At 33.4% G+C, this 15594-nt stretch overlaps 1 protein-coding gene across 6 annotated transcripts in view; it reads left to right on the top strand.

Annotated features, from left to right (window-relative positions):
- Positions 1-15594, top strand: part of STXBP5 (syntaxin binding protein 5) — a 164772-nt gene that overhangs the window by 38911 nt on the left and 110267 nt on the right. For all 6 annotated transcript variants that reach the window (XM_044386406.3, XM_048225907.2, XM_026504998.4 and 3 more), the window contains exons 5-6: positions 12950-13084; positions 14815-14878. In XM_044386406.3, coding sequence (XP_044242341.1) covers positions 12950-13084; positions 14815-14878 — 199 coding nt within the window. The remainder of the gene's footprint in view (positions 1-12949; positions 13085-14814; positions 14879-15594) is intronic.

Genomic DNA, 15594 nt, shown 5'->3' with positions numbered 1-15594 from the left:
GTTTCATAGGTCCACAGATGGAGTGGAATTGTGCCCAAGAGCTTATACTTAATGGGTTACAGTCAAGACTCTCATCTACAAGAAATTTAGATGAGCTTTGGGATTTTTGAGTTGATAATATTTTAATGAGATCTTGGACTTGATATTGTAGTTGGTTGAGACTTTAGAGATATTGGGGTCAGGTGAATGTATTTTGCATTTGGGAGGGATGTGAATCTTCAGAGGCTTAAGGGCAGACTATTAGAGGCAGGATTCTAAGATGGTCGCCAAGGTGTTGACCCCTGGTATACACACACCTTGTAATTATTCAATCAATTCTAATCAAGGTGTTGCTGTGAAGGGGTTTTGCAGATGTAGTTGAGATTCCAAATCAGTTGACCTTCATTCATGGAATGTATCTAATTGGTTTTAGGTTTGGATTACCTGACTTAAAATGGCAGCAAATGCATAGAATTTCCCCGGTTGGTTTGGCTCACCTCTGGAACTCAATTTGGTTTAAGTGTCTCCTAAAGTATATGGGTAACTTGAGGAAGATATGGGCTCTAATGAGCATCTGAATAATGTTAGGAAGAAGTGGACTGAGGAATGGATGTTAGGTAGGTAAATGACTAGTGTCCACTGTATTTTACTGCTTTCAAAATGACGTTGCTAACTCTTAAATCCTTAGCATTCCCTAAAAGGTCTTTTAAGGTCTGGACTCTACTTATTACCATAATTCATTTCACTATGCTTCTCCCTCTCTTTCTGCATTATAATCTAGTCACCCTGACTTTTCCTTTTTTTTTTTTTTTTAATGAATGATCCTGTCTCCTCCCTGTTTGTATGAGCTGATCCTCCTGCTCCAAACACACTTAAGATTCTTGTTCCATGGTTAACATGTGTTTGTCATTTCTTTTACAGGTTTTTCTGTATATTCCCTAGTCTGGGTTTTGTGCGTGTTTTGTATTGTACCATAGTAGGATGCTCTTTCCCTAAAATAGCACATACCATGCTTACTGTAATTGCCTTGGTTCCTTGATTGTCTTATAGATTAGAATGTAAACTGTTTATGTTTCTTTTTTATTTCCAGCAGCAGTCTCAGTGCCTGACATCTAGTAAATGCTCAAAAAATTATGGATTGATTATTACCTCATTGCCTTTGCAGAAACAGAGGGGAATCTCTTCTGTAGAAGGCATGGTGCTCCACAGACTGTGTGGGTTACCTGGGAGATAAGCTAAGAAGGAAAGTCTTGAAACAGAAAAAAATAAGAGTATTTTCTCCAGGCTAATTCTATATTTAATCTTTATTCCCCTCCTCTAATAGATCCCAAACTAGCTAGGTTGTTTGATTATCCTTAGACGGCTACTTGGTCCTTGGCCCATAGCAAGGCTTTTAAAGTGTTTGTTTTGTTTTGTTTTGTTTTGTAAAAAGAGTGAGATGAGAGAATAAAGAACTTTGAGCAATAGATTTCTTTTTACTAAACCAGCATGCCTGCAAGGTACAGCAGAATTCCATCTGTATTAATTTGGCAGTGATTTTGTAGGTGAAGGTTTTATTTTCCTTTTTTTGCTTTACTGTATTAGCAAAAATTTACAGAAGTGTTCAATGATATTTTCCATAGGAAGTATCTTTTTCTTAGTAATAATTTTAATAATAGTACTTCTAGGGTTTTACTGTTAAGCATGATATAGGATGTTGGTTTGAGATAAAATTGTTTTTTCCTCTCAGAGTTGGTTGTCAATTATGGAAGTTAAATTTTAATTGAATGCTTTTTTAGCATCTTTTTAAAATTATTGTGTGATTTCTTACCTCCCTTTTTTCCTATTGATCTGTGACATTAATAGATTTCCTAATATTAAGGATTCTTGTATGGTTGTGAAAATTTTGGAATAGCATTGACAGTTCTTTTATTATATTGTTAAATATGATTCTTAATATATCCTTAGGACTTCTATTTTAAAAAAACTAGGGAAATTTATTATTATTTTTAAAGATTTTATTTATATGCACGTGCAAAAGGGAGAACACAAGCAGGTTGAGGGGGGGAAAGGACAGAGGGTTAGGGAGAAACAGACTCGCCGCTGAGCAGGGAACCTGACACTGGGCTCCATCCCAGGATCCCTGGGATCATGACCTGAGCCAAAGGCAGACGTTTAACTGACTAAGCCACCAGGTGTCCCAAGACTTCTACCTTTGTTTGTGAGATTAGAATATAACTTTTTTTCCTGGTATATTCAATTTTGGTATCAGAGCATGCTTCCTTCCTATAATGAATTGAGTATAATATTTATAATATTATATTTATAATATAATATAATATAATATTTATAATATTTATGGTTAATATTCAATAATACTGATAATATTTATGATTCAGAATATCATTCCATTAAGATCAGAGGCTGTATCTTATTATATTCTTGTGTGCTTATATTCATTTTTATACTCTTCATATCCCTTTTCTCTCTTTTACCATATTTTGGTTAATATGATTTGTCAGAGGTTTGTGTGTCTTTTAAATGAAGTAGTTTGTGGGTTTATTTTATTTTTGTCTTTTATTGATATCCAACTTACTGATTTTTATCTCGATTCTTTACTTCTCTCTGCTGTTTTGTTTTTAATCTCTTGACTTAAAGATAAAACTCATTTATTTTAATTTAAGAATTTAAATACTTTAAGCATGGCAATGATAAGATAAAGGCAGAGGATGGAAATTTGAGCCTATGAATTGTAGGGATTTCATGGTGAAGACAGGAGAAAACAGAGCAATGGAGAGAGAAGTAGTGATCAAAGGCATAAAGAAAATTTTGTGGAGCTAAAATATCTTTAGGTTGAAAGGGCTAACAAATGCTCAAAAAACTGCTGACATAATGGAATTAAAAATACCTTTATAAATTATGTTCTGACAGTGTCAACTGTGAAAGAACTCAGAAAATAAGATGATTATCTGAACATTCCTCCTCCTCCCCAGATAATCCTTCTTTCAGACCTTGCTAGAGAGCTGTGAAGTTAATGTGTCTTAGTGTGCAAGGCTAACTACTAGAAGGATAGAAAATATATGATACTAAACCTTTGAGGAGAAAAAAAGGAAATGAAGAAAATAGAGATTAGGAAAAGAGAAAATTACAGAAAGAAAGTTAATCAAAATGGAAAAAATAAGTTCAACTATATTAGTAATCAAAATCGTTATAAGCTAAATTCACTGAAATTTTGAAATTTCTGACTGGATTAAAAAACAAAATACAGATATTAAGCTATTTATAAAAGATATACCTAAAACATAATTACATAAAGTTTGAAAGCATATATATGAGAGGAAAAAAGCACACATCTTACAACAAAATTTAGAGTGTTCCTAGAAATAACATTAGCAAGAATGTAGAAGATTTATGTGGGGAAAATTTTAAAACTATTGAAGGAATCAAAGAAGACTTAGGCAAATGGAGTGCTATGTCATAGAAAGGAATACTCAAGTTTTAAAATGTCACTTCCTTCCAAACTAACCTTATAAGTTTAGTACTATCCCACTCAAAATCTTAACAGGGTTGCTCATAGGACTTAATAAGCTGATTCAAAAATTCATACGGAAAAAAGAAAGGCCCAGAATAACCGAGATAATTTTGAAAAAGAAATGTGAGCTGGTGAGACTTATTTTATTAGATATCAAAAATGATTTAAAGCCTTTAGAAATTAAAATGATATGGTAGTTACAGAGGGAAGACAAATGGATCAAAACACAGTGAGCAAACTCCTCAAACATATATATGAAGAGAAACACACACACTTTTGATATATGACAAAGGTGGCATTGCAAACAAAAAAGGATACAGTAAATAAAAAATGCTGTGATGACTGTTAGCTAAATGGGAAAAGTGATTCTTACCTCGTAGCTAAAATAAATTGCAAACCAGTTAAAGATTTTAATGTGAAATGACCACAGAAAAATTACAACTTTGGGAGAATGTTATACAGGAAGTATCTGTAAGATCTGGGCAGGGTGTGCTTAAACAACATACACAGAAAAGCACCGACTCTATTGGAAAGATTAAAAGTTCTGTATAATACACTTACCATAAAGTTAAAACTCAAAGCCCATCTGCCAGGTACTGCTGGATAAGAACACAAAATTCAGAATAATTTGCATAGTACTTTTTAAAAACAGTGACTCCCTCCCCATCCCCAATTCTTCTTGTCTTACATGTGTATTTTATGAACATTAAGAAAAAATATGAAAGGATATGTTATTAATATGACATAGAATACATTTTAGAGGAGAGGCACACATGATAAAAAAAATTAATAAAAAAATCTTTGGAGAGGTTCCTGGCTGGCTCAGTTGGTGGAGCATGTTGTGGGTTTGAGCCCCATGTTGGTTGTAGAGATTACTTAAAGTCTTAAAAAAATCATTTTAGATAGTAAGTTTGTATAATGTACAAATAATGTCATATTTGTGTATATATATCTTGCTATATATATATATATATCATAGTTGCGTGTAACACCCAGTGCTAATTACCACACGTGCCCTCCTTAATGCCCATCATCTGGTTACCCCATCCCCCCTCAGCCCTCCCTTCTATTACCCTCAGTTTGTTTCCCAGAGTCCAGTCTCTCATGGTTTGTCTCCCTCTCTGATTTCTTCCCCTTCAGTTTTCCCTCCCTACCCCTATGGTCCTCTGTGCTATTTCTTATGTTCCACATATGAATAAAACCATATGATAATTGTCTTTCTCTGCTTGAGTTATTTCATATTTCACTTAGCATAATCCCCTCCAGTTCCATACATGTCTATGCAAATGGTAGGTATTCCTCTTCTGATGGCTGAGCAATATTCCATTGTATATATGAACCACATCTTCTTTATCCATCATCTCTGCTCCTTCCACAGTTTGGCTATTGTGGACATTGCTGCTATGAAGATTGGGGTACATGTGCACCTTCTTTTCACTACATCTGTATCTTTAGGGTAAATACCTAGTAATGCAATTGCTGGTTCATAGGGTAGCTCTATTTTTAACATCTTGAGGAACCTCCATACCGTTTTCTAGAGTGGCTGTACCAGCTTGCATTCCCACCAACAGTGTAAGAGGGTTCCCCTTTCTCCACATCTTCGCCAACATTTGTTGTTTCCTGCCTTGTTAATTTTTGCCATTCTAACTGGTATAAGGTGGTATCTCATTGTGGTTTTGATTTGCATTTCCCTGATGGCTAATGAAGTCGAACATTTTTTCATGTGTCTGTTAGCCATTTGGATGTCTTCTTTGGAGAAGTGTCTCTTCATGTCTTCTGCCCATTTCTTGACCGGATTGTTTGTTTTTTGGGTTTGAGTTTGAGAAATTCTTTATAGATCTTGAATATAAGCCCTTTATCTGTAATGTCATTTGCAAATATCTTCTCCCATTCTGTGGGTTGCCTCTTAGTTTTGTTGACCGTTTTCTTTGTTGTGCAGAAGTTTTTATCTTGATGAAGTCCCAAAAGTTAATTTTTGCTTTTGCTTCACTTGTCTTTAGAGACATGTCTTGAAAGACGTTGCTATGGTTGATGTTGAAGAAGTTACTTCCCATGTTCTTCTCTAGGATTTTGGTGGATTTCTGTCTCACATTGAGGTTTTTCATCCATTTTGAAGTTATCTTTGTATATGGTGTAAGAGAATGGTCCAGTTCATTCCTTTGCATGTGGCTATCCAATTTTCCTAGCACCATTTACTGAAGATACTTGTCTTTTTTCCATTGGATATTTTTTCCTGATTTGTTGAAGATTAGTTGACTATAGAGTTGAGGGTCCATTTCTGGGATCTCTATTCTGTTCCATTGATCTATGTGTCTGTTTTTGTGCCAGTACCATGCTGTCTTGATGATCACAGCTCTGTAATATAGCTTGAAGTCAGGCATCGTGATGCCCCCAGCTTTGGTTTTATATTTCAACATTCCTCTGGCAATTCGGGGTCTTTTCTGGTTCCACACAAATTTTAGAATTGTTTGTTCCAGCTCTGTGAAAAATGCCAATAGTAGTTTGATAGGGATGGCATTGAAAGTGTAGATTGCTCTGGACAGCTTAGATATTTTAACAGTGTTTATTCTTCCAATCCATGAGCATGGAATGTTTTTCCATCTCTTTGTGTCTTCCTCCATTTCATTTGTAAGTGTTACGTACTTTCTAGAGTATAGATCCTTTACCTCTTTGGTTAGGTTTATTCCTAGGTATCTTATGTTTTTTGGTGCTATTGTAAATGGAATTGATTAAATAAATTTAAGTAATTACATTAAAAAGAAAACAACTTGAAATGCTGTGTCTGGTCCCCACTGCTGTCATAAGTATCTCTTGCCACTTAGGTTTCCTTGAATGCCCCTGTCAGCAGAAACAGCAACAGAAACATGGTCTGTGCCTCCCTTTTGCCTGCAAATGTCAAGCACATCAAATTGGTAGAAACTTAATCTCATCTGGAACTTTAGCTATGGAAGAATCTGGGAAATAGAAGTTTTAGCTTTCTAGTATCTGCAGAACAAGAAGGCATAGAGGAGAATGTGGAAGAGGATACTGAGTACTAGTTGACCAAATCCAGCACACTATAACTCTACACCCTTTTCCCAGATAGACGTACCACAAGGTGTCTCTAAAAATTTAGGAAGCATTATGGTAGAAGATAGGAAGCCATTAGGTTCTTCCAAGTAAGATTATGATATGATTTCTCTTGGCTTTGAAAAGATAACTCTGGGTGCAGCTAAGAATTGATTTGACTTAAATTAGGCCCAAGCCATGGGGATAGAGAGGGAGTAAGTCAGGGATATCTGATTGTTTTGTTAAGTAACATAATAAATTCTCACATTTCATGTAGTTTATTCATTTAATGAGTTAAGTACTTATTAGCTAAAAGTGTGATACTGGCTGAGAATATAAAAGTGATGGTGTATTTCCTGTCATGTTGGGCTGATTTAATGGTGATATAGCCATATAGATGAGCCTATTGGTTCATATGTCCTTACGGATTAAATATACATGTGTATTTTTTTTTTAAGATTTTATTTCTATATTTGACAGAGAGATAGAGAGCACAAGCAGGGGAAGCTGCAGGCAGAGGGAGAGGGAGAAGCAGGCTCCCTGTGGAGAAGCCCAATGCGGGGCTCGATCCCAGGGCCCTGGGACCACAGCCTGAACTGAAGGCAGTTGCTTAACCAACTGAGCCACCCAAGTGCCCCACATATGTATTTATGCCCTTGTTTATGGATGATTAATTTCAACATTACTTAGACTGTATGTATTCTTCTGTTAAAATTGGTAATAATTAAATATTCCAAATTTGATGCTTGTTGACTATAGTAGTACTTGATAGACTGCTGCTAAAGCTGAATAGTGAATAGGAGATATATATCACTTCCTAACACATAATCTGTTACATTTTTTAATTCCCTTAAGCAAATACAGAAATTATTGTGTCCCTAGTAACAACTTTGTGTAGAATAAGGATATCGATTTTTAAGTCCTGTAGAGGGAACTAGAATACAACTCCATTTAGTGACATTCTGACGGAATTCAACTTGATTATCTTTGTATTTCTAATACATTTGATTCAGTCAGACACTTTTTTTTTTTTTTTTTTTGCTCCTTATTCATTTTAAGGTACCTTTTCAGGCTCAATTTAATTTACTGTTCTTATAATATATGACCTTACTAGTGAGTCTCAACTATGTTATTTTAATTATTTTTAGTATAACATTTATGCTTTAATATGTCAGCACATAAACTTAAATTAACTTGGTCTCCTGGTCTCAGTAAAAACCGAAGTTACTATCATTTACTATGATCTATATCACCTTAAAATAAAAATCTTTATAATAAAAGTGTATGAAGAACAATAGTCATGAGTTTCAACCAAAAATGTTTGAGCTTCATAGTAAATGCACTGGTGGCATTTTAAAAATTTTCCTGGGGTCTTTTTAATTTAATTCTAAGAAATATAAGAATTTATTTTTCCTATATGTTTTCATAACTTTTCAAATAAAAAGATTTTGGTTGAATGGATTATATTAAATAACATTGTCTATTGCTGCATATCAAAACATCCCAAAACTTGAAAGGCTAAAATAACAGCCATTTTGTTTGCTCACAGTTCTGTGAGTCAGCACTTGGGTTGACCTCAGCAGAAGTGGTCTTTCCCTGTAGTCAGTTATGCAACTGTAGTTATCTGGCTGCCCAACTGGATTGGATGATTTAGCTTGCCTTACATGTCTGTTGGTTGGTGCTGGCTCTGGGCTGGGCCAGAGTCTCCCAACAGGTTAGCCTGGTCTTCATCACAATGGCACTTGGGTTCTAAAAGCATAAGAAAGAGGGCAAGCCCCAATGTGCAAGTGCTTTTCAAATCTTTGTTTGTGGCAGAGCTGCTAATGTCTCAGTGGCCAATGCAAGTCACAAGATCCTAGAATTAGTGTTGGGAGAGACTATACAAAGGGGGAAAACACAGGGAGGGAGAAGAGATCTCTTGGGGGACGTTACTATAGTAGTATAGTGATATTTAGTTCGTTGTTGAAACTTTCTATTTTCAATGTTTCTTTGCATCTGTTGATCTAAACAAATTTGAAATCTCTTTGCCCCGTGGCTATTCAGTGCTATTTGTTTCATAACTGCTTTTACTGAAAAATACTAGCTTTCTATTATGGATCACTTAGAATCATTAACAACAAGTCTCTCTTTCTCTATGCACACATGCACACATATACATATATACATATGTCTACGTATGTATATATATACATGTTATATGTGTATATATGTATAGTTTTAAGTGCTCCAATTAGGGTGACTCCTTTTAAATAATGTAATTTTTTCATCAGTTTATTACTTCAAAGCCTGCATAAGTTATGCTTGAACTATTCTTTAAAGTTTCAGCAAAGAAAGCTAAGATTTTTGTTTTATTTTTTTAAAAGATTTTATTTGAGAGAGTGCTCAGTATAAGTAAGGGGGTGCAGAGGGACAAGCAGACTCCCAGCTGAGCAAGGAGCCCAATGCAGGGCTTGATTCCAGGACCCTGGGATCATGACCTGAGCTAAAAGCAGATGCTTAACTGACTGAGCTACCCAGGCGCCCCAGATTTTTATTTTATTAAACAAGGAAATATAGTCATTTTGTATAACAAATATTGAAAGAACCCATTAAATATAATAAGTCCAGTTTGTCTCAACAACCAGTTTTATATTTTGGTGACTGATTAAATTGCCCATAAACTTATGATCTTGCAGTTCTTAGTAGGTCATGTTGATTGAGTTGCTTTTCTAGTAGTATGTTTTGGGGGACCACATTTTCTTATTGGCCTTTCCCTAAATCACTGGCATGGTATTTTATTTGGTTGGAATATGGAATTTCAGTTTTCTCACTATTCCTATTCCCATTTGCTCAGAGCCATTAAAATTTGCTAATTAAGAAATTCTCAATTGTAATAAAAGCCATTTGACTTCCCCCTCCTCAACTGAGTCAAATAATGAGGGTAGTTATGGAGCAGAGTAATTTTTAAATGTGGTGCATTGTATAAATACAGTCCTGTTATTTCTACATAAGACTCATTCTAGGGACCATATTAAAGTCTTGGCGATAGACAATTAAATGAACATTTTAATTAAGTTCCTTCTTAAAATGTTAAATGGTGGTTTGTTTTCACTTCCGAAAAACAAAGGTGCTTAAAATTTTTCAGCAATGTAAGTTGGTTTTACAATTGAGAAAAAACTTATGATGGTAACTAATATTGAAAAAGTGAATCTAGAAAAAAGTTCCAGATTTTTTGCTGAACATTGAAGAATTTATTCTTACTTTGTTTCTTTAAATATTTGAGAAACAGTTGCAGTATGCTGTTGCACTGGGAATAGAAACTATTTTATGAATAGATCTAAAATCTCTGCCGTTGAGGAGATAAGTTTAAGTTTTTGAAGCATATTATGTAAATAATTCTGTAATCAGTAACTACTGCTTTGTAGAGTGAAGAATAAAGGAGAATTGCAAAGTAGTGGAACAGATCTGGAGGTTGGATATTTTGGAATTTTTTTGTTGTTGTTCATCTCATTATTTTGGCTTATTCATGTTGAAATTATTTTTGAATTTTCAAGATGTTTTGCTCTATTCATGTTTTAGTTTACAACACATTTTGAATGAAATGGTTGCCTTATGTTTATTGCATTGTTCATTTTATACCTGGCTTGTTGTTGCTACTTTTATGTACTTCAGATTGTTAAAATTTGCCTAGAACTTCTAGTTGGTAGACTGTCACTTAATAATTAGCTAACATTTATTGAACACTTACCTGTTTCAGGCCCCATTTTAAGTATCTACCATGCTTTGTCTTATTTGATACTCAGGGGAACAGTGTCAGGTGGATGTCCTTTATTGCTTAGGAACTGAGGCTTTGAGAGATTGAGTGGTTTACCTAAGTTCTCATGCTAATGAGCGGCAGAGCTAGAATTAAATACAGGCAGTCTAATTCCAGAGTTTATGCCTGTGTATTATCAGAATCACAGTCTGTTTTCATAATCGCTAAATCCATAAATCTCTAAAAACACAAAATTTTAAAACAGCTTTATTTAGTGTATAACTAGCATACAATAAGCTGCACATACTTAAAAGTGTCAATTTGATAAATTTGGACACATATATACACCCATGAAACTGTCATCATAATAAAGGTTACAAACATACAAATCACCCCAAAATGTTTCCTTGTGGTCATCCCTCCCCTCCTCTATTTCTAGCCTCCGTCTTCACAATCTCCAGGTAACCATTGATCTGCTTTCTGTTACAATAGATTCGTTTGCATTTCCTATTACATATAAATTGTATATGAATGGAATCATACAGTGTGTCTTTTTGTCTGACTTCTTTCCCTCATGTTAAGGATTTTGAGATTCATCAATGTTGTCTTATGTATTAGTAGTTTATTCCTTTTTACTACTAAATAGTATTTTGTTATAGGTATATAACAATTTGTTCATCCATTTACCTGTTGACGGTCATGTGGACATTTGGATTGTTTCCAGTTTTTGGCTATTACAAAGCAGTTGTTGAACATCTGTGTATAAGTCTTGTATAGACCTATGTTTTTCTTTTTCTTGGGTAGATACCTAAGAATGGAATGGGTCTGCCAGTGACTATAGTAAATAAATAATACTGTATTGTATATTTGAAAGTTGCTAGAAGAGTAGGAGATCTTAAAAGTTCACAATAAAAAAATATTTCTAACTACATGTGTGGTGATGGATGTTTCCACTGGGCTTATTGTGGTGATCATATTGCACTATATATACACATATATTGAATCATTATGGTGTACATTTGAAACTAATATTATATGAAAATTATATCTCAATTAGAAAAAAAAAACCTGCCAGAATTATACCTTAAAATATTTAATGTGTTTATGAGATACTACTCCCATTTTAGGTGATATACAAAATTTGCATTATGTACTTTTTTAAAATTTGGAAAATTCAGAATTCTGAAAACTGTATGGCCCTAGGATTTTCAGAAAGGTACTGAGGACTTATTGCCATGTGATGTAATAAGGTACTATAAAGTGTTTTTTTTTTTTTTGATGCAGTAGACATTTCTGTGCTTTAAATTTCCCTTAGAAAGATGACCTATTATTATATAAAACCCTCAACAAAAAATACAGATGATGAATCTTAAGTAATTATCCAAATGAATATTCCGTTGAGGATGTAGACCATGAGTTGCATGTATATTTATTTGATAAGTATTTTCATCTTGAAAATTTTCTATAATGAAATTATGGTAATGGGAATAACAATATTGTGTGTGCTATATCTTGCCTAAAACCTAGTGTCCATATTGACAGTCTAGCACTGATTATCATTGTGTATTATTCGAAGTGCTGTTCTATGGAAATTTTAAGTAGTATATTTTGAGAGACACAATAGGTAGTCTGAAAAAAAAGACCATTATATGATTTCATAACATACTTATTTTTTTTACTAAAAATAATTGCTACAAAAAGGACAAGATAATGTCCATTCTTGATCATGAAGTCAAACGAGCTAATAATAGAAAGTGTTTGAAATTGTTGGAATGATAATAAAGTTTAATACATGCATGTAAATTATTTGTTAATGAAGGCCTATCATATCATCATGACATAGGAAGAGATAGTTAGTTGTCTAAGCCTCAATATGGAGGATCTCTGCCCTCCCTGAGGCTTATAAGTTAGTGAGGAAGGTAGACCATACCTGTCTTAAAAGTCTAGCCTAGTAGAGATACAAAGTATTGGGATATCAATTTGAATAAAGGTGATATTTGAACTGAATCTTGAATAAAAGAAAAATATGAGCTGGAGGAGCATTTTGCCTGGAAGGTATAGTAAGTGCAGTTGATGAGATGGATTAGTGTATTTAATAATTCCTAAGAAACATAATAGTACCTTGGGGTCATGTGGGTATTAGACCTAAGTTTGTGGCTTAGTGGTTAAATTTGTGATGTGCCTCGTGTTGTGATGAGCACTGGGTGTTATACGTAACTGATGAATCATTGAGCACTACATCTGAAACTAATGATGTACTGTATATTGGCTAATTGAATTTAAACTAGAAAAATGAAAAAAAAATTTGTGATGTGCCTAAAGTAGCACAGATTTGAAACTCTAACTTTATTTTTTTTTTATTTTTATTTTTTTTGAATTGTGAACACTTTATTATTTAAAAATATAATTACCCTTCCTTGTAAATCAGTGTCATCTTATGAAACTCTAACTTTAAAGCTCATCTTCTTTCTGTCAAGCCATGCTATTTACTGTAAGGGCTTATGTTTGACATGTAAGTTGAATTTGCATATTAAATATTAATCACAATGAGTAGGTAAATCTGGTTGTATGTCATTTTTGCCTTTCCTAAATTATGTGTCATGATTAACCCTCAAATACAATTAATAAAATTTACAGACATTTTTCTAATTACCTTTCTGGATATATTTCTCTTGCAGGGTTACATTTTGCCATCTGCCTTTCCAGAGTAAGTGGCTCTATGTGGGCACTGAGCGAGGTAACATACATATTGTCAATGTGGAGTCCTTCACACTCTCAGGCTACGTCATTATGTGGAATAAAGCCATTGAACTGTGAGTTGGAGCACATATTCCATATCTGAAAGTATCAGTACCATATATGATACCTTTATATAATAATCAGTAAATTCATGTGGAATTAAATATGTCAAACATTGTTGTTGTTAAACACAGTTTATTAACCTCTTCTAAATATTATCCTATTAGCAGTTTGTAAGTTTAAAGGCTTTATAGACAGATAGTTAAGTTTAAAGTCTTTATAGATAGATGGATGGATGGATGGATGGATGGATGGATAGATAGATGAACGTATGCATATATGACATGTGTATGTATGTACAAACTGTAGCACAAGTTTAATGAAACAATTCTTAGGTGAAAAACGCTCCAGGTTTTTTTTTTCCCCCTGTATTTTTATCTTCTGGTTATTTTTCTTTTGAATGCTGCTCATTCATTGATGGGTTGCCATCAATGTTTAGAAAACATTGATCTAAACCACTGCTTGATATGTTTTAATCAACAAATATAATGTAAATGTTTGCAATGTAACAGAGTATTTGACAGTTAATTTTCCTTAATTTTGATATAATGATTGTTTTCATTTAACAAAAACAAGAACAGGGTTGAACGGTAAGGCCCTAAGGTTCCTTAGCACTAACTTTGCACTCTGTGTTAGAATCTTATCTTTGTATCTTATCTCAAGATTTTTCTTATTTTAGACATAAAAATCAAAATTTAAGGATATTGACAAGGTTCATTTTCAGTGTTTTTTTTTTTTAACAAATAGTTCTGTATTGTTTCATTCCACAGAATTTGACATTAAAGCTAAATTTGTCACATCTCTCTTAATTAATGTCTTGGTGCACCTGTGGTAATGTATTAAGCCTGGGTTTCCTTCCTGTGGCAGGGATGTTATCGTATCTCAGTCCCTTGGTACAAGGTGTGGGTTTTTGCTCTCTGTTCCGTGAGTTGATCACAACATTTAGTGGGTAGGCCTAGTGCACATGTCTGTATGGTTTCACAAAGGTCTCTAAGTGGACTGGTGTCTCAGCCCTCAGAATTTATGAAGAGGGAGGTGCTCATTCCTACTGTATGGGCATAATTTCAGCTCCATTCTTGGCTGTATGACTTTTTTTTCCTCTGTGCAAGTACAGTGGCATTACTTTTTTGACTTTTTAAAAAACATGGAGTTTTTCCTATTTTTCGTGTGAACTATGAAACTGGATGAGATGCCCCAGTTGGAGGTTAGAGTTGAGTAAAATAAGATAGCAATATTTTAGATGAATCTTTATTTAAAAATATTAATTCTGAGAATTATACCATGAGAATGTGGGGTTTTTTTGGTGCTAAAATACTAAATTGAAGATTCTTTCCTTATATAGAAAGTATACTTAAAGATTTTGCTGACTTTTACCAACGTCACTATTTTTTTCCAATTCGTATTTTTTTTTTTTTTAGTTTTTATTTAAATTCCAGTTATTTAACGTACATTGTAATATTAGTTTCAGGTGTTCAGCACTTCCATACAATGCCCAGTGCTCATCACAAATGCACTCCTTAATCTTGATCACCTATTTAACCCATCTACCCCCACCCATATTTTTCTTCTGAGTCCTACTTGATCCATATTAAGAACTATACATCTCTAATTGATCACTTACTGAATTATTTTCCTCCTTTATAAATATATCTTTATTTTCCATTCATTGTTCTCATTGTGATGAATATATAGTTGTATTGAAATTTTTAATTGAGAAAAAAAATCTTACTATATTCTATTTTAGGTCATCTAAATCTCACCCAGGACCAGTTGTCCATATAAGTGATAACCCAATGGATGAAGGAAAGGTAGCATTTTTTTCTAAAAATACATATTTATTAAATGCATGGATTTTGGTAATTTTTAAAAATATGCAAACTCTTCCAGCACCATATACGTTTACCTTGCAAAATTGAGATTTCTAACAAAGGTTGGTACATCAAAGATGCTTACTGGTTTATTTATATGTTATGAAGAACAGGTGAAAGAATTAGAATCATTTACAATTTTAAAGAACAAAAAATCCTAAGTCAAGTAAAATTTCATAAGTACAAGTAAAATTTATTAATTTATTTTTGGCCTGTTAAGATTTTCTGGTATTCCTGGCAAAAACTGTTTTCTTTTGATTTTGAATTATTTTTAACACTTTAGTTATACAATTTTTGTAGCATTTATCACATAATGCCTTATGTTAGAGTTGGTTGTATCTCATTTCCCTTAAATTTTTCTTCATAGATAGTTAGATTAATAATTAGAATTTTTTAAAATAGAACGTCATTTTTTATATTCAAACCAGTTTCATAGTCAGCATCTAGTTGTTTAGATTTAATACATTTAAAAATAATAAAATTTCCTTTTCCATGAATCTCTTAACTAATTTAGTCTCTTAAGTAGTTCTATTTAATGATATTTTTCTACTTACATAATTTTATATTAGCCTACATAAACACCAGGATGTTTATCACTATCAGAAGCCGGTGAAATGAAATTTCTAGTGTTTGTGAAGATTTTTTCTTCCCTCATT

This window comes from Ursus arctos, unplaced genomic scaffold, assembly GCF_023065955.2.
Source record: "Ursus arctos isolate Adak ecotype North America unplaced genomic scaffold, UrsArc2.0 scaffold_13, whole genome shotgun sequence".
NCBI classification, from domain to species: Eukaryota; Metazoa; Chordata; class Mammalia; order Carnivora; family Ursidae; genus Ursus; species Ursus arctos.
The sequence above is the reverse complement of the archived record's forward strand: the minus strand, read 5'-3'. Positions and strand labels throughout refer to the sequence as shown.